Source organism: Saccopteryx bilineata, chromosome 11, assembly GCF_036850765.1.
Source record: "Saccopteryx bilineata isolate mSacBil1 chromosome 11, mSacBil1_pri_phased_curated, whole genome shotgun sequence".
Taxonomy (NCBI): domain Eukaryota; kingdom Metazoa; phylum Chordata; class Mammalia; order Chiroptera; family Emballonuridae; genus Saccopteryx; species Saccopteryx bilineata.
The window spans coordinates 14,081,569-14,108,100 of NC_089500.1; the positions used below are offsets into that span (position 1 = coordinate 14,081,569).

Genomic DNA, 26,532 nt, shown 5'->3' on the forward strand with positions numbered 1-26,532 from the left:
AAGGGCAGGGCCTGGACTGGGTTACCCAACAGTGGTGCTGGGTTTGTTTTGAGTCATCCTAATACCTCCTTTTCTTTCCTGGTTCCTTTAATGGCCATTTGACACAAGCTGCCAGATATCTGCCAGGGTTTAAAGGTTCACAGAGTGATCATTTTCAGTCCCTATGCTTGAATAGTTACTTAGTTGCTACTATTAGGGCCACCATTTTAGATCAAAATTTCGCTTGGGGAAGGTCCTTGGAAAGTATCTTAACTTTCCTGTAGCCCTGGTGAAGTTGAGTCCCTATAGACAAACCTGACCTGAGGACATGGAGTGGTAGATGACTTCTGTTTCAGAGAACAGAGAGCAGAAAGGGAGCAAAGCATCGTGGAATCTATGAATTTCTTTAAACAGTCTTCCAAGAAAATGATTTAGACATACAATGTTTCTCTACTTGTCAACAGTCCCTGAAAAGTGAGTTTTAATGATTCCCAGGAGATACTAAGAAAAGCAAAGTACAAACAAGCATATCTATTCGATTTCTGTATAAGAAAGATAATAATTAGAAATAGATATATCTGCTCATTTTAATAACAAGAAGCGCAAGAAGAATGAACAGAACCCAGTGACATCGATGACTAACCAGGGGTGGGTGGAGATAAGAAGGGGCTATGTGAGGGAGAGCCACTTGGCTAAGTACCTTTAAGCAATTGTTTGACTTTGAGGAGCATGTTAATTATTCTACATATTCAAAAAATAAATTCAAATCAATAGAAGGTAAAGGAAGAGAAAATCCTAAACCTGAAAGCAAAATAAAATAAATGAACCCAATTACATCTCAAACAAGTACCATAGCCACAATGAAGAGGGGAAAGAAGGAACGAATCCAGGGAACAGTGGACAAATTATTTTACTACAAATGCTCAGCCTTAGACAAGGTGCGGGAGAAAGGCCAAAAGATCCGAAACTATTTTAGGATGTTTCGTGTAGTAATATTGGTGTAAAAGTTCTAGATATATGTTGGCATTGAGCACATGAGTAAATGTGTTGTTCTGAGGAGCCAGGTTTTTCGCTGAGGAGGAAGGGACCTCCAGGTAACATGGAATGGGAGAAATTGTGGGGATCAATTGGAATTGGAGGTATTGATACAAATTCATTTCTGAAATATGTGCATGTAGAAGCACTCATGTAACATATATGTATGTATGTGTGTTTATATGTACATCTGCATGTACATGTGGATACTACTTAATTCTGTCCACCAAAGGGCCAAGAATTCAGGACACCCCAGAGGCAATGAGCACTCTAGTGCCCAGATCTTGGTCACTAATATCATTCCTCACAGGAAGGAACCGGACTAGAGCAGAACAGGCACAGTGAGCTTGGTACATCTTTTTACTGCTACAAAGTATGGAAATGCTCAAAGAAGGATGGAGGTCTGTTCTAAGGACATGTGTCATCTCAAAGGGACTCCCACTGGCCCAACCTGGGACAAGTTGAACACTAAAGTAATTATGGACAATAAGGGATTAAAAACCACTGGGAAAAGTAGAATGTATGCATTCATTCTAAATATATAGTAGACAAACAGATAAATAGACAAATTAGTGGGAATAAAGGAGACCCTCCTTACAGTGACACGCCAAAGCCAATGATAAATGCGGAGGGAATGCAAGACGCAGGAGTCATCCCGGTGTAGACATTATAAAGATAGGGTCAGGCCAGAACCATCAGTGGGTGCCACATCTAGGAGGAAGTTGTGGTAAAGAGCAGGGGATTTGCTTTGTCTTAAAGTGCCTCCCTACAAATTGCAAGTTTAAAAAAATATAGTGGAGAGATCAGACAACACCTTGACCGGTTGATGCGAATTCAATCACCGGCGAGGGATGGAGGGCATTATGTGCCTCCAGGTGTGCTGCCCTGAGAAGGACACAGCATCACCTGTGCAGTTTTACAGCAAGGATGCATAGCCCAGATGCCATCATGAGGAAGCGTCAAAGCTCCAATGAGGAATGTTCAATTTTTTAAAAAGTGGGCTGAGTGGGTGGGGACCGTACTCTTTAAAAATGTTGGTGTCATCAATGATTAAAAAAAAAAGGTTGTGAGAATGTTCCAAATGAAAGGAATTGGCTATTTAAAGTAATTCTTGATTTACACTGGATCTTGTCCTGGAGGAAATAGAATACTATAAAAAGGCATTATAGGGTCAATGATAAAATAAGAGTATTAGATAACCTAGTAATGTTAAATGGTCTAATGTTGATAACTAGTGGTTATGGTTGTATAAGGAGATGTAAGCCACTCCCCCTGAAGTCTTGAGGGGTAGGGAATATGATGTCACCTATCTTAGGATGGTTCGGAGGGAAGTACACTATGGCGAGAGGGACCTAAGAGTAATGTAAACGGCGTAAAATGTTAACAAGTGAACCTGGGTCACCACCAACAAAGATTCCTAATGTAGAAACAGTCTGTGGTACTTTTCTTTCACTTTTTAAGAACTTTATGACAAATTTGTGGCTATCATAGATCCTAATTCAGAACACCCTGTATCAATTAATATGAGAGGGTGCCCTTTGCAAATAAAAATTTGAAAATTACCCAGGTGTGCCTATCCTGCTTGGTGACATTCCATTTCCCTTGCTAAAAGGGAACAAGTGAGCAACAGAGTGTTAGTTAAAAACACTAATTTGGGCCCTGACTGGATACTTGGTTAGAGCTTTTCCCTGATAACACAAAGGTAGCTGGCTTGATCCCTGGTCAGGGCACATACAGGAACTGCAATCTTTCTCTCTTTCTAAATCAAGGAATAAATTTAAGAAAGAAAAACTATTTTTAAAAAACACCTATTTGGAGCAAAACAGACTTTAAATGCAATTCCAGCTTGCCACTGACTAGTTGTATGACATTGAGATCACTTAAATTTATCTAAGCCTCAGTTTCCTTATCTATAAAACAGAAATAGCAAGAGTATTTGAAGCATGGTAGTTCATTGCAGTTTTATTTACAATAGCCCAGATTTGGAAGCAGCCCAAGTGCCCGTCAGTAGATGCGTGGATAAAAAGGCTGTGGTACATGTACACAACGGAATACTACTGAGCCATAAAAAGCAAGGTCCTCTTACTTTTTGCAACAGCACATGGATGGACCTGAAGAGAATTATGTTAAGTGAAATGAGCCAGTCAGAGAAACACAAATACCCTGTGATTTCACTCATGTGTGGAATCTAATGAACAAAATAATTTAGCAAACAAAATAGAAACAGAAAGGAAACCCCCCCCCCAGCATTTGTAGGGTCCCGATTTAGTTCCTGCATGGGCTGGGAGGGGATATGGCGACTGGGGAACACAGCACGCAGAAGCAGTTGTGTGACCTAGGCCCCACTGCTGGTTGTCTTGTTTAGGTGTTGCCAGATTTCCCAATTTAAGAAAAATTGGAAATCTGGATTTTATGCAGAATCAACAGGTTTTTAAATTTTATTTATTGATTGATTTTAGAGAGATAGGAAAGGAGGGAGGGAGAGAGAAAAAAAATACATTGATTTATTGTTCCATTGATTTATGCATTCACTGGTTGATTCCTGTGTGTGCCTGATCGGGGATCAAACCTGCAACCTTGGTGTATTGGGACAATGCTCTAAGCAACTGAGCTACCCGGCCAGGGCCATAGTCAACAGATTTTTAAATGCACTGAGCTAAAATTTAAGTAAATAAGAAACCCTCAGTGAGCCAAACAACACATAGCTACAGGTTGCATTGAGCTGGTGGTTTCTGCTCTAATTCCATTGGGTGCATGGCGAGTCTCATATGTGTCCCTGGAAGGACTGCTCCTGGTTATGGCCAGGGTTGGTGGCATAGGAAGAGCCCCACTGAGACTCTTCTATAGAGAACAGAAGAGAATTGAGAGTGTAAGGCTTGGAAATGGTTGGGAAATTGTCCACTTCTGCCCATTCTCTCAACAGTTAAAAGTGGAAAACTCCCTCTGGGAGCTTGCCTGTGTAAACAGGTGAGTCCCTCAGCCGAACAGGAAGGTAGTGCAGCCTGTGACCCACAGATAGTGAAGCAATCAATCATTAAACATGCAGATAATCAAGGATCCACTCAATGGAGCAGTCCATGTGAAATTGCCAAATCTATAGGAGGTTTTATGAAGGACGTTTGTCTTGGTAGGAAAAAAAATGAGAAGATTTAGGTTCTCGTCCTTCTCATCCCAAGTGTTGACATGGTTGTATGGCGCAGTTAGCCTTTTTTTTTCAATAGGATGTGATCACAGGGACCATGTAATAAAGAGATTCCGATAGGAGTGTCACACACGGAGCTAAGAACGCATTGGGCTCCGGTTCCCCGCTGTACAATTACACATTGCTGATGAACCGCCGGACCTATTTTTGGCTGCCTGGTGTTGCGTGTCTCTTGCTGGCAAGATACAGACTGTATATTGTAGCAGAGGTGTCAGGTGTAGACAGTTTCTGTTTCTGGAAATAACACTTTCTCTTTCTGAAAAATCCCACTTTGACTCATTCTGCCAAGATATGGCCTCTACCACTGTTTTGTTGATGTATTTTAAATTCGAGAGGGTCGGTATTGTAACAGGTTCGTTCCCCCTTTCCTGGGGAGATCTGAGGAGGTGGTAATGGATACACCCAGGCTGCTTTGTTGTGAGCAGCTGGGAGAGTAAAATATTTAATGTCTCTCTCACTACTAGGGTGACATTTTCTTGCAGCCCCGAGCACAGCAGGTTACGAGCTGGGTATTCCCCTTGCTATCAATGATTCAACAAATGAAGGTAAATTTGAGCCTCGGCAGGGGCTGTAGTAACGTCTCAGCTGTTCCTGAAGTGTGGGTTTGGTCACACATTTCTTCTCCCGCTGTTTAATCCTCTCACGGAAGAATAACAACAGGTCATACAGATTGTGCCCTGCCTGTAGGCCTGGCTCTGTCCTAAGAGCTTTCTATATAGTGGTATATATAGTGGCTCATTTCACTTCACAGCAGCCCTTAGAGGCAGGTGCTATGATTCTGCCCATTTTACAGATGAGCAAACTGAGGAACAGCAATGTTACTTAATAATGAGCTTTCCCGTGGTCTCCCAGCCCTAGAATGAACTGTGGGGATGCTGGGGATGCTATTTCACTGCACAGCGACATGACCTGGGCAACTGGAGAATTTGGACCTGGCTCCACTGTCAGCCCTATGGCAACCCACAGTGTGACCCTGAACACTGTGTGTGAGCTTGAGCACCCCATGCAAGCTTCCCAGCCTCAGGTTGATTGTCTCTGAAATGGGGAAAATGACAGTATTTTACCTACATATTGGGGGAGGGAAAATGTGAGAAAGGATGGGGACAGCATTTGAGCTAAAAATGATTCTAAAAAAAAAAAAAAGAAGAAGAAGAAGAATTAAAACACACACAAACAAGTTCTTAGTGATCCAAAGAGCAAATATGCCTCCTCAGGTGCCATACAGGTGGGGCTGCCCTAATTTATGCAATGTTGTAGCTCTCTGTGACATTTTCACTTTTTGAAATATTCAGTGAAATTTGCTTTTCACTTTATGAAATACTCAATTTCATTTAAGAATACTCTCCTTTTATCTATGAAAAGACTTATTATTTAATACCTAGGTTCTTGGTGGGCCAATGGCCGCACATGTGTCGTGAATTAGGACATATGCTACATACACGGGGACCTCATGTTAATTAACACATTGGTTTGTTTTAAGGCTAGTATTCTTTTTTAATTGAGGAAGACTTCAAACATATATAGAAACGAAAATAACCATGTAGCGAACCCCCTTTGCCCGTGGCCATGGCCAGTTGTCGTTTTTGTACACTACTACGTCTTTTTCTCCCTCCCCGTATTATTTCAAAGCAAACACAGCCACGGCATCTTTTCATAAAAACTGGTTTTGCCATTTAAGTTTATTTCACTTGTTCATATCATGATAAAGATTGTTTGCTCTACAGACTCTGAGGAAAGCAAAAATCTGCATTTAAGTAGTTAGATACAAACTGTAACTCTTCCCTGGATGACACAAGAGTGGTAGTTTTGTTTGTTTTCATTAAGATCCACTTTTAAATGGTCTTGGCGCTATTATCCTCTAGAAAATGTATGGTTCGGTTCTCTGAAACCTTACACCAGTGCTACGACACGGCGGTGGAGAGGAAGAATGCAGGACTCGGATGGATACACAGGGTGAGACCAGGTTCTGGTCCTCTGCCTGTTATCATCCGGATACAACATTGAACTCTGAGATTGAGTCTTCATTTATAACCTTTATTTACTTAGTAATTCTTTATGAAAGGTCCACTGTGTGTCAGACACAGTTCTGAGCCTTGGAGGTTATCACAGAGAATTATAAAAATAATAATGATCTTCTTTTCCATGACATTGTATGTCATGGGAAAACCTTTTGTAAACTCTCAAATAAAATATAAGGTTATTTATTATTACATTTATTTTCTTACTGAGCTTTTCACTTGAAAACTTCAGTTCCCAAGTATTCCAGGCTTATAACAATTTATAATAAACTAAGTTTTACTGAGTAGAAAAAGATTATTCATTATATCTGTGCTGTCTTGCTGCGTTTCTGATGGAACAGATCACTGAAATTGTGCACCCAGCGGATGGATGCTTGAGTCCCAGGTACGTGCGCGCGGCTCCAGGGTTTCCCATGAGACCAACACCGAGCTTCACAGGACCTTATGGGGAGGCATTATCCTCGTTTTATAAACGAACAGGCTTAGTGAGGATGTTTGCCCCGAGGTTCAGTAGGCTGTGAGAGGTAGGCTGAGATTTTAGCTCTGTTTGTCTTCAGAAAGGAGCCCTTAACTAATTCTCGATTTTGCCCTACATGGGAAATAAGAGAAACAGGGCTTGGTTCTGAGCCATTGGAATTTATGCTCTATTGATAGAGACAAAAAAAAAAAAAAAAGCCATAATACGCAGCAGAATACAAAGAACGGGCAGGGCAGAACGTAACTTGTTCCAGTGCACATGAAAAGCCTTACTGGTCTGAAAAAGAATGGAAGTGCCCTGTTGCCTTTGTGTGTCCCTGTGTCCAGGCAGAAGGGGGCTGGAGTGGGAGGAGCCTGCCGTGGGCGGGCGGAGCAGATAGCAAGCCTCTAATGTCATGATGGCGAACCTATGACACGCGTGTCAGCACTGACACGCGTAGCCATTTTCGATGATACGCGGCCACATACCAGAGAAGTATAGGGCCGCATGCTGAGAAGGACGTTTCATCCTCCGCTACTGTACGGCCAGGTGCAGTAGCTGAGGATAAAACATCTGCCATAGTGTAGACACTCTGTGCCAGAGGTCTGTAGGCCAAAATATTTTTATTTAAACTATAAATATTGCAAAATTATGGGGGTTTTTTCTCGAAGTGACACACCACCCAAGTTATGCTCGTTTTTTTGGCGAATTTTGACACACCAAGCTCAAAAGATTGCCCATCACTGCTCTAATGTCTAACGTAGATGTGAAACTAATAATTTCTGTAATGCAACACGACAGAAACCACCTGTCACTCACTTTGAAAGACAACTCAAGTAATCTTAGAGATTCTCCACCTGACCTTCAACAGCTGTTTTTTTGAGGGTCATTGATTCAGATTTCAGAATCTATTGAACATTAGTTGTGTTTTGTGTCTGTTCTAGGCAACAAAATATGTGTCATTGAAATGATTCCCGTCTGCTGGATAGCCTAAGTGTTTAAAGCCTAACAACCCCTCACGATGTGTAACTTCTCATGTTATACATGCAGACATCCATAGTGCTAGCTGTGCCGGGGGTAGGGTGGCAGTGTGCTTGAGCATGGTGTTTCACCTTTGGGAAGCTAAGCTACAGAGTCACCACAGTCAGATCTCTAAGGCAACGGAGGCCAGGAGGGCTGTGGTCTCGGAGCATGCGTTGGAGTGGTAGCCAGTGATGAGCCCAGGGACCCACCTGCTGGGGCTGTTCTGGCTGAGGAGTGCTCCAAGGTGGTCTGTTTTGTGGCTGAACCATTAACTTTGGGTCTTGAGTCTAGTTTGGCTTTTCACTGACTGTATAATGACAGAGCATATATGCCACAACTCTGAAATATTGAGGGATGACCGTAGGTAAATCCAGAGCGCAGTCTTTAAAGTGCTTTAAAACCATGCTTTGAAAAGATTTTAAGTAGTTCCAGAAATCTAAAGTTCAAATCCATTGGTATTTAAAGGCTTTTAGGTAGTTTTCCTTGGGCTGTGCACTCTGTAGACACTCTGGGTCTATTTCTGACTTGGCTGTATTGATTTATGGCTATTCTGGATCCTCTTCTTTTTAGTCTTTGTTTAAGATCTCTGGGAAATCAGGGGGATTATTGTGTTGGAATATAAAGTTCAGGTCAGTTTGATTTGCTACTTGTTGGGAATTTATTCCTGGTACTGACTTATGATAGACCGTTGAAGGTTTGCTCTTGAGAGCAGAGGTGGAGTGGGAGGTGTTACAGTGAATGGCCCCAGATGTTAGATCTCGGTCCTTGAGTTTGGCTAGGAAAGAATTCAGAGCCGAAACTCAAATACAAGAGAAAGTTTAATGAGACAGTCACAGAGGTAGGAGAAGTGAGCCAGCTGGGCTGTGTGGGCTCAGGAAACAAGTTACAGAGGCAAAAGAAGAACCCCTAGAGCTTAGGAGAAAGGCAAAGAAGTGAGTTTGAGGGAAGGAGGGAGTAAAGGGGGGAAGGTAGTGGTGTGCTCAGAAGAGAGTAGGCCACGGTCCTTATCTTACAGGGTTTTATCTGGAGGTCCAGGGGAGGGTCTTCATACAACATTCATCAGCTTTTCCAAGTGGGTCTTTTCAGGTTTGTGATCTCTACTTATTGGTGGATACTAGAGTAGGGGGTCATTGGTCATCACAGCTGGTTCTGATGTCAGCCATGGGGTCACTCGGCCTCGCCTTGCAGCCTTTCTGGGCCTGGAGCTGAAACACTGAGACCTAGATGTTATCTCTAGGGCTTAATGCTTAAGGAAGTGGTCATGCAGGGGGTGGTGTGAGGCTTTTCTCTCGTCCTCCCCTAATGGCTCTACCACGTGACTAGCCACGTGCCAGGAGAGGAGAGGTCAGGGGAGCGTCCAAACCACAGATGGGTGATGGGGGTGTCCCGTCAGGAGGTCTAAACCATATGCCCAGTGACATGCTTGGGAAGGACAGGTCACCCTGGGGACGAGGTCCCATCTTACAGTTGTTTGTTGTTCAGCACTCGTTGCTTTCTGTCCTGGTGACCTTCTGTACTTGGCCCGTGTTCCCACCCTGCTCAGGTCTGTCTAACTGCCTACTGTATCAGGAGGTAGAGTGGGGGAGGAGGGGAGAGTTCTCTGAACAACTCAGCCACAGCCTGCTTCCTCCCAGACCTACAGGGAACAATGAGCCCTGCTTCCTAAACGAAGGAACAATCTTCTCAACCCATTAAGAGTTCTGTAGTATACCTTTCCCCTAATCAGGTGATGTCTCACGTTAACCATAACAAAAGTGTACTAGCATTATTAGTAACTTGGTAAAAGTCATAAACAGCATGGTAACAGAAGGGTTGAAGAAGTAAATTTTCTGTCATTCGAGCCCAGTTGCATTTAAGGAAGGGTAGAAGTCTGGGTCTGTGAAGAAGAGGGATGTGGAAGAGCAAAAATAGTCCAGTGTGATTTGGTTGGTTGTTTTACATTTTATTTCACTTCAGAGTTGGTTTTTATTTTTAATGTTCTCTCTGTAGTCCATGCCTTAGCGTAGGAGGGTTGAGAGTGGGTGGGTGTAAGGCCAGGGGCTGCTGCTGCCATCACGGTCATTCACAGGTAGGTTCTCATTGAGTTCAGGCAGACGGTAAAGACACTTATACTTGGAGGATGGTGAGCCATTCTACTTATTGGTGTCTCACCAAGACAGGCAAGCCACAAGAGAAGCCAAGGGAAAAGCAGAAAACCTGCTTTTCCTGTGGAGGGCAAGGGATCAGGGAGAAGAGAAAAAGAAATCCTCCTGCACCTCTCCGTGGTGGGGGCAGAATCTCCCTCCCAGTAAATATTAGCATAACAATGGCCTCTCCCAAGCAGGACGGCAACCAGGCAACCTCACAGACTACTGTATCTGGCATTGCCCAGCCCCCAATGCAAAGTAAAAGCGAGCAAACAAAAATCATATTTACAAACTTATTTGACCAACAGTAGGTATTGCTAAATGTAAAGCCAGTAGCCACAGCCACCATCACAGCAGCCTGGCCCATACAGGTTCACATTGGATTAGGACAGATGGTAAAGAAACAATGGAGCCAAAAACTGGTGGGCCAACATCTTTAATCTTAGCTTGCCCCTGGCGGGCAAGTAAAAACACATACTGGGCTCCAAAACCCACTCACATTCAGTGCTCACAAAGCTACTGACTTATCCGAGTTTCCTAGAATCAAAGGTTTCTAGCTCACCAGACTTATTCACCTCTGTTCCCCATCTCCTTCCTTCTCCCTACACAAACTCTGCACAAACTGGCTTCTCCTTTAGCACTCCGCCATCTTGGCTGCTTCTCCTGGCCTCCTCCACGTGGCCTTTCTCTGCTCTCCTCTCTGCTCTCTCCTCTAATGATCATCTCCGGAACCAAGAGAGCAAGCTCCCATTCTGCTCCATTTTATAGTGTAGAAATCAAAACCTTTAATCCAATATACAAAATAGGGAAGTCTCTAATACAAAGTCACTTCTCTGAGGCATGATGGGATTGCATCACCCCACATCAAAAAGAGTGGGAAAGACTTAGTCCTAAAACCAAGCCCCAGGCTACAAGGATCCTGCCTACCCATAGCCTGCCCCCAACACACATTAATATCACCTGGGCGACAGGCTTCCCATGTGGGCAGCGCCATCTTTAACAAAGTGAGCATAATATATTTTATCTGCCCAACACTAAATCAAACCCAATCCCTCACCCCTGGGGGCTACTACTCCCCCAAAAAGGTACACAGAGCTTTTAAAGGGAAGTGCATATTACCTAATTGAGAGAAAATGTCACTGCAGAAAAAAGTTCTGGAATGAATTGTACTTTCCTGGGAGCCATGTTTTCTAAGAGATGAAGTAGGAAGGTTATTTTATTGACACGTCTTTAAAACCTCAAAACCTTTTGGGGAAGTTTTAATGTTGGCTGTTTCTCTGGGTTTCTGTGTTCTCTTCAAATGCAAATCAGAGAGCATGTTTGTACAAGGCCTGCAGTAGTCTTCTCTATTTGAGCAGCTTGTCTTTATTTGCATTAAATATTAGTTGTTTGTTCCTGTTATACCCTGAAAATAACTCTTATAATGTGGTTAAGTGGTTTAAAAAAATAGCATGTCTTATTAGAAGTAATTAGAGGAGAGAAAAGAAAATGTGGTAATTTACATCTTAATTATGTAAGTTGTTACAAAAGCTAGTCACAGCTTTTCCCTTAGGTGAACGTCAGGTCGGGGAGGTAAATTCTGAATTTGTAGGCATAGAGAAAGCAGCATCCACTGTTTGTAGGAATTAAGGAACTTAAAGTTTTAAAATGACACATGGACACTGTGTTCGTTTGCTGACTACTGTAACAAAATACCTTAAACTGAGCAGCTCAAACAACAGAAGTTTGTTGTCTCACAGTTCTAGAGACTAGAAGTCCCAGATTAAGGCCACACTTCCTCTGCAGGTGTTAGGAAAGCTCAGGCTCTGGCCACTCTCCCAGCTTCTGGTGGTTCCCTGGCTCCTGACAGCAGACTTCTAGTCTTTACACGGAGTTCTCCTTATGTGTGTGTCTGCCTCTGGGTCCAAATGTCCGCATGTTACAAGGACACCAGTCACATTGGTTTGGGATTCATACTAATAACTTCATCTTGACTAATTATGTCAGCAATGACCCAGTGAGTCAACACAGTTCTGACACCTGGATACCTAAAAATAGCACTGGAATCCACAGGTTAAGGGCTCAGTCATACAAGACTGTTCCCTTGCCCTGAAACCTACTATAAGCCCAGGTTGTCATCAATCCTTCTGACTGGCTATCGGTTGGAGGTTCCAGCGACACCCCAGTTTGCTAGAGTGGCTCATGGAACTCAAGAGTAACTTTTTTTTTAATTGATTATCGATTTATTATAAAAGGATATAATTCAGGAACAGCCAGATGTAGAGATGCCCAGGGCACAGTGTAGGGAAAGGGCACGAAGCCACTCTCCCCAAGTCCCCACCAGTGTACCAACCCGAAAGCTCTCTAAACCCCATCCTTTTGAGTTTTTATGCAGGCTTCTTTATTACATGGGCATGCTTGATTAAATCGTTGGCTTTTGGCGACTGAACTCAATGTCCACCCTCTGTAACCTCCCCTGAAGTTGGGGTCAGATGGAAAGTTCCAACACTCTAATCACAAGAAAAGCCAAGGGAGAAGCAGAAAACCCGCTTTTCCCATGGAGGGCTAGGGATCGGGGAGGAGAGAAGAAGAAATCCTCCTGCACCGCTAGGTGGTGGGGGCAGAAGCTCCCTCCCAGTAAACATTAGCAAGACAATGGCCTCTCCCAAGTAGGAAGGCAACCTGCAACCTCACAGACCACTGTATATGGCGCTATGGTGAGTTCCCCTGGCAACCAGCCCCATCCTTAGATTGCTTAGGTGCTTTCCAAAAGTCTCCTTTATTATGCTCATCACTTAGGAAATCCCAAGGGTTTTAGGAGCTCTGTGCCAGGAAGAGGAGGAAGACCAAAAAGAGATATTTCTTATTATAAATCCCAACATCACTCGTGACATCTCCATCTTAGTTCCCTGGGAGAATGGATTAAGGCAGTGGTCACTGGATCTTTCCTTTTAAAGCCATAATTCTTAAAGTGAAAATTCCATGCAACTCCACAGTCAGAGTTAAAAGAGACGGCAGCTGAATGGCTAGGGTCACAGCCCCAGGGACTCTGCTACGGAGCCCTGCCAAGGGGCGCATTTGGGGAACTGCCAGCAAGGTAGAGAGCAGGAGAAAGCAAAGTGGAAAACCAGGCACCTTTAAGTACCCCTTCCCGCCAAGGGGGCAAAAGGCCTTTCTTATAAAATTAGGGACCTGGATTCTAGGCAATAGTGCTGAAACTCTCTTGCAAGGGTGAAAACATGCTCTCTACCAGTGACCACCATTTTATGCCTCTTCCCCTTCCTCAGTTTCAGCAGAGATCAAACCCTGAGTGGAGAGATCAGAAGATGTCAAGATGGTGCAACCCATTTTAGCTTCAACCTAGATTTAACTGTATGTCCCTTAGTTATATCTCCTCTGCTGTGAATTAGATTGATCATGTCTTCTCCAGCTTACCCTACCGTGATGGTATCAGTTATAAAACACTGAGTGTTGTGACTAAGAGAATAGAATTTTGACAAGGAATTTTATCTCAGTTATGATCTATATACATTCTAGGGCAAAGAACTTAACTATAAATGTCCAGTTTCCTCATCAGCAAAATGGAGATAATAATTTGACCCTCAACAAATGAAATAAGATAATGCATGTCAAGCCCTTGGCTCAGTGCCTGAGACACAGAAAGTGTAGTTAGCTCTCTTGTAAATACTCACCACCATCATCCCTGGAAAACTCTGGAAGCTTCAGAAACTCTATCTTATAGGCATTAACATAAGTCCTTAAACCTATCAGATAAGTAGAAACTTAGAACTCCTGTTAATTGACTTGTTCAAAATCTGAAAACCAGAACTAATTAGAATTGTTGACTGACTGTGGGAAACCCTGCAGATTATTCAAGCCAAGTGCAAGTGTTTCCAAGAAACATATAAAATATTAATCACATGTTTGCCCTATGATCTTGGTCCAAAACTTCAGGTGTGAATTTAGTTGCCGGGGAAGCATTTGTAATCTAAGTTGAGTCTTCTAAGTTGACTTTAAGTACATCAGAGGAAAGGGTATTTAAACATAAGATGTGGCTTTCATCCCTAGACTTTGGGACCTAGAATTTGTGAAGGTGTTAACTTTCAAATGGAATGAAAACTAAGGCCTTGTGACCAATCAAAGGCATCCCTGAAACCATGGCAGTGTCTAGAAAAGATATCTAGAAGGTGTCATAGGTATATTTGATTTGTCATTCAGAGATATGCCATTTAAACCTTGAAAGACATTTACCCATGAATATTTGGAAAATATTTTCCTTAGTTTAATGAAGGCCAGTGGTTTGGGGCCTCGACCCAAACACAGTACAGGCCAGCAAGGGCTCTTGGAGGAAAGGACGGATAGACTAGATTTCATGGCATCTCGTGATTTTTTTTTTTTTTGTACCTTCCTGAAGTTGGAAACGGGGAGGCAGTCAGACAGACTCCCACATGCACCCGACCGGGATCCACCCGGCATGCCCACCAGGGGGCAATGCTCTGCCCATCTGGGGCATTGCTCTGTTGCAACCAGAGGCATTCTAGCACCTGAGGCAGAGGCCACAGAGCCATCCTCAGTGCCCAAGCCAACTTTGCTCCAATGGAGCCTCGGCTGCAGGAGGGGAAGAGAGAGACAGAGAGGGAGGAGAGGGGGAGGGGTGGAGAAGCAGATAGGTGCTTCTCCTGTGTGCCCTGGCCAGGAATCGAACCCAGGACTCCTGCACGCCAGGCCGACGCTCTACTACTGAGCCATCCGGCCAGGGCCGCATCTCGTGATCTTGAGCAGAGAATGGATACCTTCAGTTTACTGATGTACTGGCGAAGTATGATGCTCATGACAACAACTGGTAAGTTTCACATCCCTGCCCTGCCCGACATGCAAACCATCCCTTCTCTGAGCTCAGAGACGGCCTCTGGATGAAACCAACCAGCTTTCATGCTACTGTTTTTGGTTTTGTAGTCATATGCAAAGACATAGGATGATAGCAAATTAAGTGTGGGTGAGCAGGATGACAGTAAGGACAGTAATACCCCATACAATTTTTCTTTCCATTGGAATAGCTCTGTGACAAATTTTAGAGAGCTGGGGGCAAACAGAACTGGTTGAAACCTCACTGTATGACCCTGAAGAAGTCACCTAATCTCTGTAAAGCCTACAAAATGATAATACTCCTTCCTTTTGGGTGTGTTGTAAGGATTTCATAAATTAAGTCTAGCACATAGTAACTGTTCAGTAGAGGTGGGTCGGTATTACCAATTATTGATTATTTTGTAATGAGAACATTTAGGACAAAAATTCTGTTCTAAAGTATACATGTATATAATTTACAAAGCTGCTGTCATAGGACACAATTCTGATTTCTGTCTTTCCCCCCTTTCATATATGTAAATACTTAATATTACTATCAGTACTAATGTATATCACTTCTGTGATTGTGTTTTCCATTCCTATACTAACATCATAATTTATAAAACCATTATCCCATTGGACTTTCAGGTGATTTCTATTTCTGCTTTTTAAGTTGTCAACAGCAATAAAAATTTTTGTGATTTTATTTGCTGAATCATTTGTGTTGAAAGCATTTTTATAAATGAGATTGTTGGGTTGAATATTATAAATATCTAGTGTTCCTGGTACATAAAGTGTCGCTCTCCTGTCTTCTACAAGGAAGGTACCAGTTTTGGTGCCAGCAGCAATGTGTGTGTGTGTGTGTGTGTGTGTGTGTGTGTGTGTGTGTAAACACACTCAGTCAGCTTTATCACAGCCAGCATCCGATGCAGTCACTGAAGATAGCCTCACAGGTGTGTAAGGGGATTGGGTGTTCTCACCAGTTTCTCTGATTGCTAGGAAAGGCTTCTTTTCCACATGTGTGTTTCTTATTTCCATATACTCATCACCTCTGCCCCTTCTACTGCCCAGTTATTCAAACCAGCAGATCCTAGTGAGCCGGAACGGGGAATATAAAGGGCCACCCCGTAGATTAAAAATGTCCAAGTTTAGGTTGAGTTCTGGAAAACTAGGCTGATTTCCTTGTTTTCCGGAAGTGTAATCTTTGGTAGGGCGGTGACTCCTCAAACATGAAAATGAATTCAACTTGAAAGAATTTCTTTTTTTAAACTTTACCTTGGAGGTTTACTTCCCAACAGCTGTCACTTGTAAAACCCCTCTGAGTTTATATTATTTCAGCATGGGTAAAATTTGTCAGCCTAATCAGAGAGGCAAAAGCGATGAAATAAAAATTGGTCCATTGGCCTGACCTGTGGTGGTGTAGTGGATAAAGTGTCGACCTAGAAATGCTGAGGTCGCCAGTTCGAAACCCTGGGCTTGCCTGGTCAAGGCATATATGGGAGTTGATGCTTCCAGCTCCTCCCCCCTTCTCTCTTTCTGTCTCTCCTCTCTCTCTCTCTCTTCTCTCTCTGTCTCTGTCTCTCCCTCTCCTCTCTAAAATGAATAAATAAAAAAATAAAAAAATTGGTCCATTGTCCCTAATAAGGAAGCATGAAGCTTGAATGTAAAAATAACAATGCTTTTTTCCCTTGGTAATTTTCAGTGTTTTTTGTAAAAAGAACTGTGGACTGAGGCTGAGACTCTAAAATAGACATCTGGGGAATTCTGGCATTATTACCCTATGGGAACGGGTTCCAGTCTTTTGTTTACTTCTTTTCTGAGTTTTCCAGACAAAAGAATGGCAGCCCCACCCTGTCTTAATTTTAAACACATTTTTCTGGTTGCCACCACCCCGATTCAGCCCTGTGTGCCTCCTACACGCACGCTCTGAGTGTTGCTGCTGACTGTGGCTGCAGAGGGGGTGTGACCCAACTGCTTGGTTTTGTTGATGCCAAAACAGTGACTGGGAGATGCTCCGTGTCCACTGTGACCTCTGGACAGTCTCCCTGCCCAGCTCTCACCTTCCTGGACACCCCACTCCCTCTTCTATCAGGTTAATCTTCCCGAAGCACCTTGCAGACCACATTTCTGTCCTTGCAAATGCCTCCCGTGGTTCCTCCTGCTCCCTGGAACCCTGCCGAGGACTTGGGGACCAGGGAAAGTGGCCCCCGCCAGCCTGTCACCCCTCCATCTTTCAGCTGGGCAGGTGACTTGCAGTTTCTTGCTCCTATGTCTTGATGTGTGAAAAGCTCTCTTGCACCTACCCTGAGTTCTTACTCACTGCTGTGACTCCCGTATTGCCCAGCTCGAAGCACCTAGAAAGTAATGATTGACTTAAGTACATTCTAACATGATATAAATCGGGAAGCATTTCAGATTTTACCACTTCTTGCAGGAGGGACCTGTCTGCAGATTACAAAGTTGGTTCTTTGCTTGTCAGTCTCTCCATTTCCTTTGCTTTGGTTTTTCTTGTGACTATTGAGGATCTAAGTTGGTGTGTAGAGGGGACAGCAGATGACACTTGCAGTTGAGGAGCAGAACAGACCCTGATGCCCCCGGACAGAGCTTGGATTCCAATCTGAACCCAGGTGTCTTCACCACTACACCTAACACAGACTCGGCTGTGCAGTGTGGCATCTGAACCCAGTCCCAGACAACCACTTCAGTTTTCTCTTTGGTGAAATGATAATGATAGTGCTGGGCCACACACCTCGGAATAATTCCAGGACTGTGGAAGATGTGTGTGAAGAAGACTTAGGGAACTGTGAGGGGCTACCTCATACTGACAAGAAATGATGAGCATTAGTAGGATGTGTTGGGGAGCCCATTCTAGGGTTGAGCCACGTGATCAAGAACTTCTTTAAGTTTAGCAGGAAAATTTTTAAAGGTGCCAGTCTCTAACAGGTCAAAGTTTGGGACTTCTGCACCATTGTGATGATGGAGGTTTTGGGATGGGAAATGGTAGTCAGCCTTTTTGTGGCTGAGGGTTTGGGGTGGACTTTTGAAGGAACAGAGGATGTGGACCCAGAGAAGCCTTTTTTTTTTTTTTTTTTTTTTTTTTTTTTTTTTTTTTTTTTTTTTTTAGCACTGAGCAAGACAGGGACAGAGAGAGACAGACAGACAGGAAAAGAGAGAGATGAGAAGCATCGATTCTTCGTTGCAGCACCTTAGTTGTGCACTGATTGCTTTCTCATATGTGCCTTGACTGGGGTGCTCCAGCCAAGCCAGTGACACCTTGCTCAAGCCAGTGGCCTTGGGTTCAAGCCAGTGACCTCTGGGCTCAAGCCAATGATCATTGGGTCATGTCTATGATCCCACATTCAAGCAGGCGACCCTCTCTCAAGCTGGTGAGCCCGCGCTCAAGCCAGTGACCTCAGGGTTTAGAATCTGGGTCCTTAGTGTCTCAGGCTGATGCTCTATCTCAGGCCAGAGAAGCCTTTTCTATCATGAGTACAGGTTCGGGCTGAATTGTCCCCAGAGCAGTGAATTTAATGGTCCCTTAGTTTTATATTATTTATTTCAGACTTCTAAGTTTTCTAGGTTTCGGTTTGGGAGGAAATAAAAGATATAGCCCTGTCTGACCTAGGAACAGTAATCATGTTGTTTCTATAACAGTACAAAGTTTACATTTAATCTAGATCCTAGATACGTTTTATTACTATTGCTTCATGTGATTCTTTGTCTAATTACAACTGTCATCAAGCTTGTCAGATTTTACTCAAGAGTATTGGGCAGATTCCAAACAGGGAGTGGCATGTGTCCAGATAACAGACTTCTGCTGCTTCTTAGATAGGGCTCTTCTTCAGAATAAGTCAGAAACAATAGTGGCCATAGGATTATTATTACCATAAAATTATTATTGTTTGTGACTAATGATATGTATATTAGTTATCTATTGTTACTTAACAAGTGACTTTAAAAAACATAGCAGCTAAAAGCAACCCACACTTGTTACCTCACAGTTTCTGTGGGTCAGGAACCTGAACACTGTTTACTTGGGTTCTCTGCTTCAGGGTCTCTCCCAAAGCTACAGCGAAGATATCAGCCCAGGCAGTAGTCTCATCTGAAGGATGGACTGAGGAAGGACCCGCTTCCAAATTCATGTGGTTTTTGGCAAAATTCATTTCTTTAAAAAATGTTTTTTTCCAGTTTTATTGAGATATGATTGACATATAAATTTGCACTAGATAAAGGGGTACACATACGATTTCACATACATGTACTGGGAAATGATCTCTAGACGTTGACATCCTTCACCTGATGTAGTTACAAATTGTTTTCTTGGGATGATAAATTTTTAAGATCGACTCTCTTACCAGCTTTCAACTATACAGCACAGCATTGTTGGCTCTAGTCCCCATGCTGTACGTGTTCAAAATTCATTTTCTTGAGGGTCGTTGAACGAAAGACCCCCCAGCTCCTTGCTGCCTGCTGGCTGGATGCTCGCTCAGTTTCCTGCTGTATATGAGCCTCTCTGTAGGGCAGCTGCTTTGTCACAGCTGGGAAGGAGACAGAGCTGGCTGCCAAGAAGGAAGTGACAGTCTCCTGTAACCTAATCACAGAGGAGGCTTCCCGTTTTCTGTTGGTTAGAAGCAAGGCACTAGGTCCAGCCCCCTCTTGTGGGGAGGGGATGAAACAAGGCCGGGGGGTCATTGGAGGCATCTTGGATTCTGCCTGCCAGAGTTGTAATTGACTATCTTTAGTATAGAGCATATAATAAAAAAGTATACATTGTATTGGACATATAAAAATATAATGCACAAATTTATTGTGTCATATGTGTTAACATATTTTATATTATCTTTAATAATAATAAGCCAATGAAATGAAGAAAAACACATTTCAAAAATACCCTTTCTTGTTGAGGACTTTCAAAGCTATAAAAATGATGACAAAGAATGAACAAAAAATGAATATTGGGACTCTTACTTCCTGTCTACGCTTGGGTCTCTCTGGACACAAGTCAAGTTAAGACTACAAAGATACCACTGAGCAGGGATCTTGGCCTTTCCCAGCCCCGGGGTTCCTGTTGTCACTGTGTATGCGCTCAGATTATACCCTAGCAGTGACAAAACTCGACCTTTTTTGTCCCCACTTTCCCTTTAGTTGAGTCTGAAAACCTTTGATAGCAGTTAGTCTGTATTTTTGTTCCTCTAGCTTCAGAGTTTTCTTGCAAAGGCAGGAAGGCCTCTCTCCTCCAGCATCTCCTTCCCCACAAAGGGGCAGAGGAATTCCCAGCCAAGAATTTGAAGATGACAGATGATGGATGTTAGAGGTTTGAGTTAGGAAATCCTGCTATTTAGAACCCTCCCATCCTTTGGGGTTTATGACCAAGAGGACTGAACGCTACAGAAGGCAGAGCAGGCAACGAGGCACCGCTTTCTTAAATGCTGGAAAAGACCCTAATCGAGTTCTGGTATAAATGATGCCTCTTGGTCCCTATTCTTCCCCCTCTGTTCCCCCCACCACCACCACCACCAGCACCCCAGGCTCATTTTAGGCAGCCTGCAGGGGAATGTAGAATCCACTAACCAGACAGACAGCTGCCTGGTGGGGACAGAACAGAGAGAGGAGGGTGCTGGGTGTCACTAGAAGACAAACTCCACGCTGCGGTGTTGACCACATGGAGATGGTGAAGTGGGGAATGACTCACACAATATCCTGAATATTAAACTCAGGCAATAGAGTAGCATGACCCCTTAGTGCTGCAGGCTCTGACCAATACATTCACCAGGGCCCTTCCTTAGGGAGGAGCAGGACAGGGGTGACGGGAAGGGGGCTCAGGAGTTTTGTTCACTTGTGGCAGAGAGTCTTTGAGTCTTTGTCTTGAAAATCTTTGTCTTTCATAAGCACCGAGAAGGAGGTAATGGGTCGCAGTTCTGTGTTGGGTAGAGGAGACTATGTCACATGGCTGTCAGGCACCATTCATTTATCTATACCCCTCAATGACCTGGAAGTCTCCACGTGGTCCATTCCCAGGGCCTAGTGGAGTAGACTGCACCTAGCAGGTGCTTAAAGGAGCGTGAGTCTGCGAGGTGATGGCGTGGTGGACAGACATACGGCAGAGTTCCCAAATCCATATTATGTATAGTGCTCATTTTATCAAGATTATGGTTTAGACCTGGAAAGTTTCGGCCAGGGCTTCAAAGAAATGATGTCTTGCTAATTTTTCTTTCACCACCCTAAAATGACAGAACTCACCTAGAGTGGTGTGTGGCTCTGTGTCCGGTTGGCACACATACATGTCCATCAGAGAGCGTCTCTGCCGTGCTTTCCAGGACGTCTGCACAGATCCGGCCCGCGGAGCACGTTTGGGGGTTGGGTTGGCTGGTTACGCAATGCCTTGCTTACTTTGGATCACATACTCGCGGTTGTCTGATCCATTTCTTTTTGTTTGTTTGTCTCCTCCCCCAAGCTCAAAGGACGGGGTTCAGCCTTACAGGAGAAATCAGCGTGGAGGTGCTCGGAAGTTATGATGACATGTTTGCATACAGAGTGTTTCTATAGAATACGCTCGAAGCCACTGACCTACACGCTTAAAATGGGTTAGATGGGAAGTTTTATGTTACATATTTTTTACTACAATAAAAAAAAGTTTCTATAAGTTGTTTCAGACTTTTCGCTATTTTGTAGTCCCCTATAATGGGGAGATTAGATCCTGACTCTGCCATTTACCAGGGACTAGGCTGTAAGATGGGAAGATAATATTTACCTCACAGGTTGTCATGCTTGACACATAGTAGGTGCTTAGTAAGTGGTAACCACTTTATTATTTTTGTTCAGAAATATGTCTGGTGAAAGTTTTGCCTTTAAGAGTTTTTAAAAAGGACTATTAAATTTAAATATTAGCTAAAGCTTTGATGCCACTATATTATAAAACCACAAAAAGACCCATTAAATGCTTGTGAAGACCCAAGAAATAGCTATTTACAAACCCACAGACCATTGGGAAAGAGGGGGAAGTGTTTCACTCTGCAATTAAAAGGTTTTATACCTGACTATGCCTGTGCTTAAGTATACTTATATTTTATAATGGTCTAATATTTTACCTCCCAATGAGGGGCAGGTGCATTTTAGAAGCGGTCTTTGGAGAGGAAAAAGCCTAAAGAGATAGATCCCCATACAGTTCCATCTGTTAACTATAAATAACATTTTTTTTCTAATTATGGAAGTAATTGTTAATGATAACAATGACTGATATTTGAGTACTTCCTGCGGGCTAACCACTGAATCAAGCACATGCATCATCTCTTAAATCATGCATAGCAGTTGTTGGAATTTTGAAAAGTGAATAAATGTATGTGTGTGAATAATTGGAATTATGCTGTCCGTACAGATTGTAACTCACCTTTCACCTTAATGTGTTTGGACATTGCAATATCGTGGGGAAAATAAAACACTTGTGATCATAACCTAACTAACAATTTAGATCTGTCCCCAGAGTGTACGGAGGCCACAACTATGTCCACAGTTGCCAATCACTGAACTTCCAGGTTGTTTCTGGCTTTCACCACTTTAAATAACACTGGATAAATCCTCATACATTTTTGAACATTTCCTAGATGTACATTTAGGGCTATAAAAATGGAAATGTCCAAGAGGCTAGGTTTGGTACAAAGCATGCAGTCAGCTAAACAGTTCCACACAAGGCAATTAACACTTGGTTAAAATATAAAACAAACTGCAACATACAAGCAGAATATAGAAAATCTTTCTTTGGAAAGCCATTGTTTTTGCTGCAAATTTTTAATAAATATTAAAAATAAATATTGTGCAAGTTATTCAACGTTGCAGCATTGGGGTTTTCTCCTCTGTAGAGTAGGAATAACAGTGATTCACCGAGGTGGTGTGGGAACTTTCATGGATCAATGTCTACAAAGCATTTCAGGCAGGGCCGGCTGTGCTGGTAACAGTAAATAAATGTGAGGCGCTGGCATTTGACAATGCTGAGTACATAGCAGTGGGGTGCTGTGCAAATAACGCCAGGCTGTGTCTGTCCTGAAGAATTTGTGAAATATTTTCCTAATATACATGTAACTAAGTTTGTCCTTGTCTCTTGTGTAGAGTCACTTTATACAGTGCCACATGCACACACAAATTCTAGATACAGGCAGTGAGGGGTGGCAGTTAGGAAAGTCGGCCTGGGAGGGCTCCCAGGAAGCCATAAGCGGTATTTGAGGACCTAAGCTTGTATTTAATGTATTGGAGTGAAGACTCTGAATGTTACTTTTTAAATAAACTAACAACAACAACAACAATAAAAGAACAGTAGTGTTAGCAGAAACCAGATATCTTAGGGAAATGGATTTAAATTTTGCAAGCAATCCAAAGTAAGAAATTCAATTCCATTAAGACCTACAATGCAAATAAATGTGCACAGTCGTCCCTCGCCATATCGTGGTTTGCTTTTTGCAGTCTCACTGTATTGTGGATTTTTAAATTGTGTGTATCTAATTTTGTATTGCGGATTTTTCGCTATATTGTGGGATTTTGCAGTATATAGGTCTTTTTATATATTTATTTTAATTATTTTTGTGGTAAAATAAGCATAGGAAGTGTTTATAAGAGTGTGGGAAAGATTAATAACTGTGAGAAAAGTTTGTAAGAGTGGGGGGAGGGTTTATAAAGCCTTAAAATATATATAAATAATAAAATAAATATAAGGTCGCTACTTCACGAATTTTAGCCTATCATGCGGGGTGGGGGTGGGGGTCTGGGACCTAACCCCTGTGATAAATGAGGAATCACTGTATATACATCAGTTATGATGTATCAAGTTGGTTAGCTGGGATTCTAGGGACTTTCACACAAAGCCCTGGCTGGTTGGTTCAGTGGTAGAGCATCGGCCCAGTGTGTTGATGTCTTGGGTTCAATTTCCAGTCAGGGCACACAGGAGAAGTGACCATATGCTTCTGTACCCCTTTCTTCCCCCTTCTCTTTCTCTCTCTCTCTCTCCACAGCCATGGCTTGATTGGTTTGAGCGCATTGGCTCTGGTTGCAGAGGATGGCTCCATAGAGCCTCTGCCTCAGATGCTAAAAATAGCTCAGTTTTGAGCATGGCCCCAGACAGAGATTGCCCAATGGATCCTGGTCAGGGTGCATGTGGGAGTCTGTCTCTCTCCCCTCCTCTCATTTGGAAAAAGAAGAAGGAAAAAAAACACTGTCACATCAATAGTGCTACCTCTTACTGTGCATGCTGTACTCTGAGATTTTATAATCTGTTTCATTTTATTTTAATGTTGGTTGTAGACCGAATAAGTTGGTTTTACTGGGCAGAGATTTACAGTTTGAAATACAACTTTGAAGGTTGTCTACCCCTTTTAAAATTTTCTTGAAGTTACATTTTTATTGTTGTTAATTCTCACCCAAGCATTTAGTCAATAATGAATAGTTTTGTTCTTACTTACATGATCATTTAAAATGTGGGGTCACTGTTCAGATACAATTACATGTTAGTAAGATAATATCCTATTAAAAGGGCATCACAACCAGAGGCAGGCAGGAGTCTATCAAAAACTGGGCATGGGTCATAATTTACTCTGGTATTCCTTTCTTTTAAACCAGGTAGTTCCCATTTGCCCTCAGAATGAATGCAGAAAGAGACTCAGAAACAACATTTGAGGAGGATTCTCAACCTAATGATGAAGTGGTCCCCTACAGTGACGATGAAACGGAAGATGAACTCGAAGACCAGGGGCCTGCGGTTGAACCCGCACAGAATCGAGTCAACAGAGAAGTGGAGGAAAGACGAGAGACGTTCAGAAAAGGTAACTGCTTCAGGACCTGGAGACCAGGTATTGTCCTCGTCATCATCAAGGGAGCAGTGGCAACAGCTGCAAAAGACAGATGGCCTGTGCTATACAGTCCAAGAGTCATCTTCCCTCTCTCATCTCAGTATGCAACCAGGAGAGCGGTGGGTGGGCTTGGATAAGGACAATTGTCCTCAGAAGGTAGGGCTGGTCTGCTATCGCCGACAAGTCTTGCCCAGAAATAGGTCTTCATTAGTGTCTATATTTTCAGAAGGCAATTGTATGTAGGAGAATTTGCTTGTTACTGCACCCAGGGACCTTGGAGTTACTGTACCTTTTGTTCAATCATTAGTGAATATAAAATGGTTTCGGTTCTCTCTTTCTCTGGGAAACTTTGTGGGTCTCTGATTGCCACGTGAGGCCTATTACACAACAAACTGTGCTACCTGCCCAGAATCAGGGCAGGTTCGAGGCGGCGTCTAGACCAGGGTTGTGAATCATTTCTGTTAGGGGCCAGAGAGTAAATATTTGAGCCTCTGCGGGCCACATGGTTTCTCCTGCAATGACTCGGCTCTACTGATAATTCTCGAAAATGGCCATAGACAATCTATCACTTAGGGTAATAGAACATAGCTTACTCTCAAAATTACAGGTTTTCTTCCCTAGTGGCTCTTCTGTTTCATTTTCCACTGGTTCTCCCGCCGTGGCAAATAAATGTGGTCTTTTCTTGTTGCTCTTCCGCCCCATGGGTGAGCCGATCCTTTTCTCTTTGGACCCCCGATTTGCTTCAGGTTGAAAATGTTAACTCAAAGTCCCTAGAATCCCAGCTAACCAACTTGAGTTTCCTGTTCCCAAAGATCTCCATGAAATGAATGTGTCTTATTCTCTAGACACGCCTCTGCACAGCCTCTGTCAGAAGGAGCTCTGGTTGTATCTCGTTTCTTGACGTCTCCATCTGTGCCCGCCTGCCTTCCCAGGGTCTCCCAGAAGTCTGCCTCCCTCGTGTCATGCCCTTCCCCCTCATCTCTTTGTCTGGGCTTCTGCTCCCTGGTCAGACTGGTCTTCTTTCAAACAGGTTTCACCCAGAGGAAAACGTGACATGGCATGGAATTCCTTACCCATATGCAACGATTCCTGCTGCGTTGGTCCGAAGGTGCCTCTTGCTGGCTTTCCTGTGTGGGGAGGTTCTCAGTGTGAGGTCAAGCATGTGCCACGTAGGCCCCTTCCTACTGCAGACCCCGAAACCTGGGGAGCCCGTCAACCCGTTTCTATCGGCTGCCCCTTCTCAGCTTTCCATATCAAACAGGGAGAATTTTCACACCTCCTTGGTGACAATCAGCTGCAGTTTTAAGCTATTGAGTATGAAGTTTAAGGGCTTTCTGCCTCTACGCAGAAGTCATGACAATTGAGCTAAATTAAAATGGAAGCACTGCCAACTTGTATAGGAATGTGGCCTCTGTCATAACAAGTCCAGACTGGATGGCGTTCGAATGGGGACAGAGCAGAAGTACCCTGGCGAGTTAGCGAGGAGTTCTAGCTGACTGCCCAAACAGGGCAGAGCGAGGTTCTTCCTCATTCCCTCCCCTCTGCACTTCTAGGTTCATATCACGATCCTGGAATCTCTACCGCATGTAGGTATCTGATGAGCTGGCAGAGAGTTGGCACAGTGGGGTGAAGGGTGAACTTTGCTGCCGGTGTCTGGTGTCACGCTATCAGATGTGTGGTTGAAGACTCAGCAAAGGAACTGGGGTTGGGTGCCTGCAGAAATGTCAGCCGAGCACGAAGTGGGTGGCAGCTCTCCCTCTGGTTTTTTCCAGCTCTGCCTTCTCATGCCGGTGCTCAGAGCTCTTTCCTCATGGTTCAGTTGGCACGTCATGTTTCTTGTCAGTTTCTGCCCTCGGAATACAGGCATTGAGGGTGCTCGGGCTTGATCTTGTCTCGTCATTAGTCCTTTCCAGTGGCAGCTTATGTTTCAGGTGGTTCTCGTTTCTCAAAACCCCATGACAAATGACTTTGCTCGTGACTTTAAAAATATTATTGTCCTGACCCGCTATCTGCCCTGCCCAAACACACAGGACCT

General features: G+C 43.4%; 1 protein-coding gene across 4 annotated transcripts in view; it reads left to right on the forward strand.

The window, feature by feature from the left end:
- The window catches only part of ATP8B1 (ATPase phospholipid transporting 8B1), a 123,564-nt gene that overhangs the window by 35,952 nt on the left and 61,080 nt on the right, over positions 1-26,532 (forward strand). For 3 of the 4 annotated variants that reach the window (XM_066247566.1, XM_066247565.1, XM_066247564.1), the window contains one exon: positions 24,268-24,470. In XM_066247566.1, the coding sequence (XP_066103663.1) occupies positions 24,290-24,470 (181 nt within the window). In that variant the 5' untranslated portion in view covers positions 24,268-24,289. Of the gene's footprint in view, positions 1-24,267; positions 24,471-26,532 lie in introns of those variants that run through there. The other variant, XM_066247567.1, reaches the window with a different exon arrangement.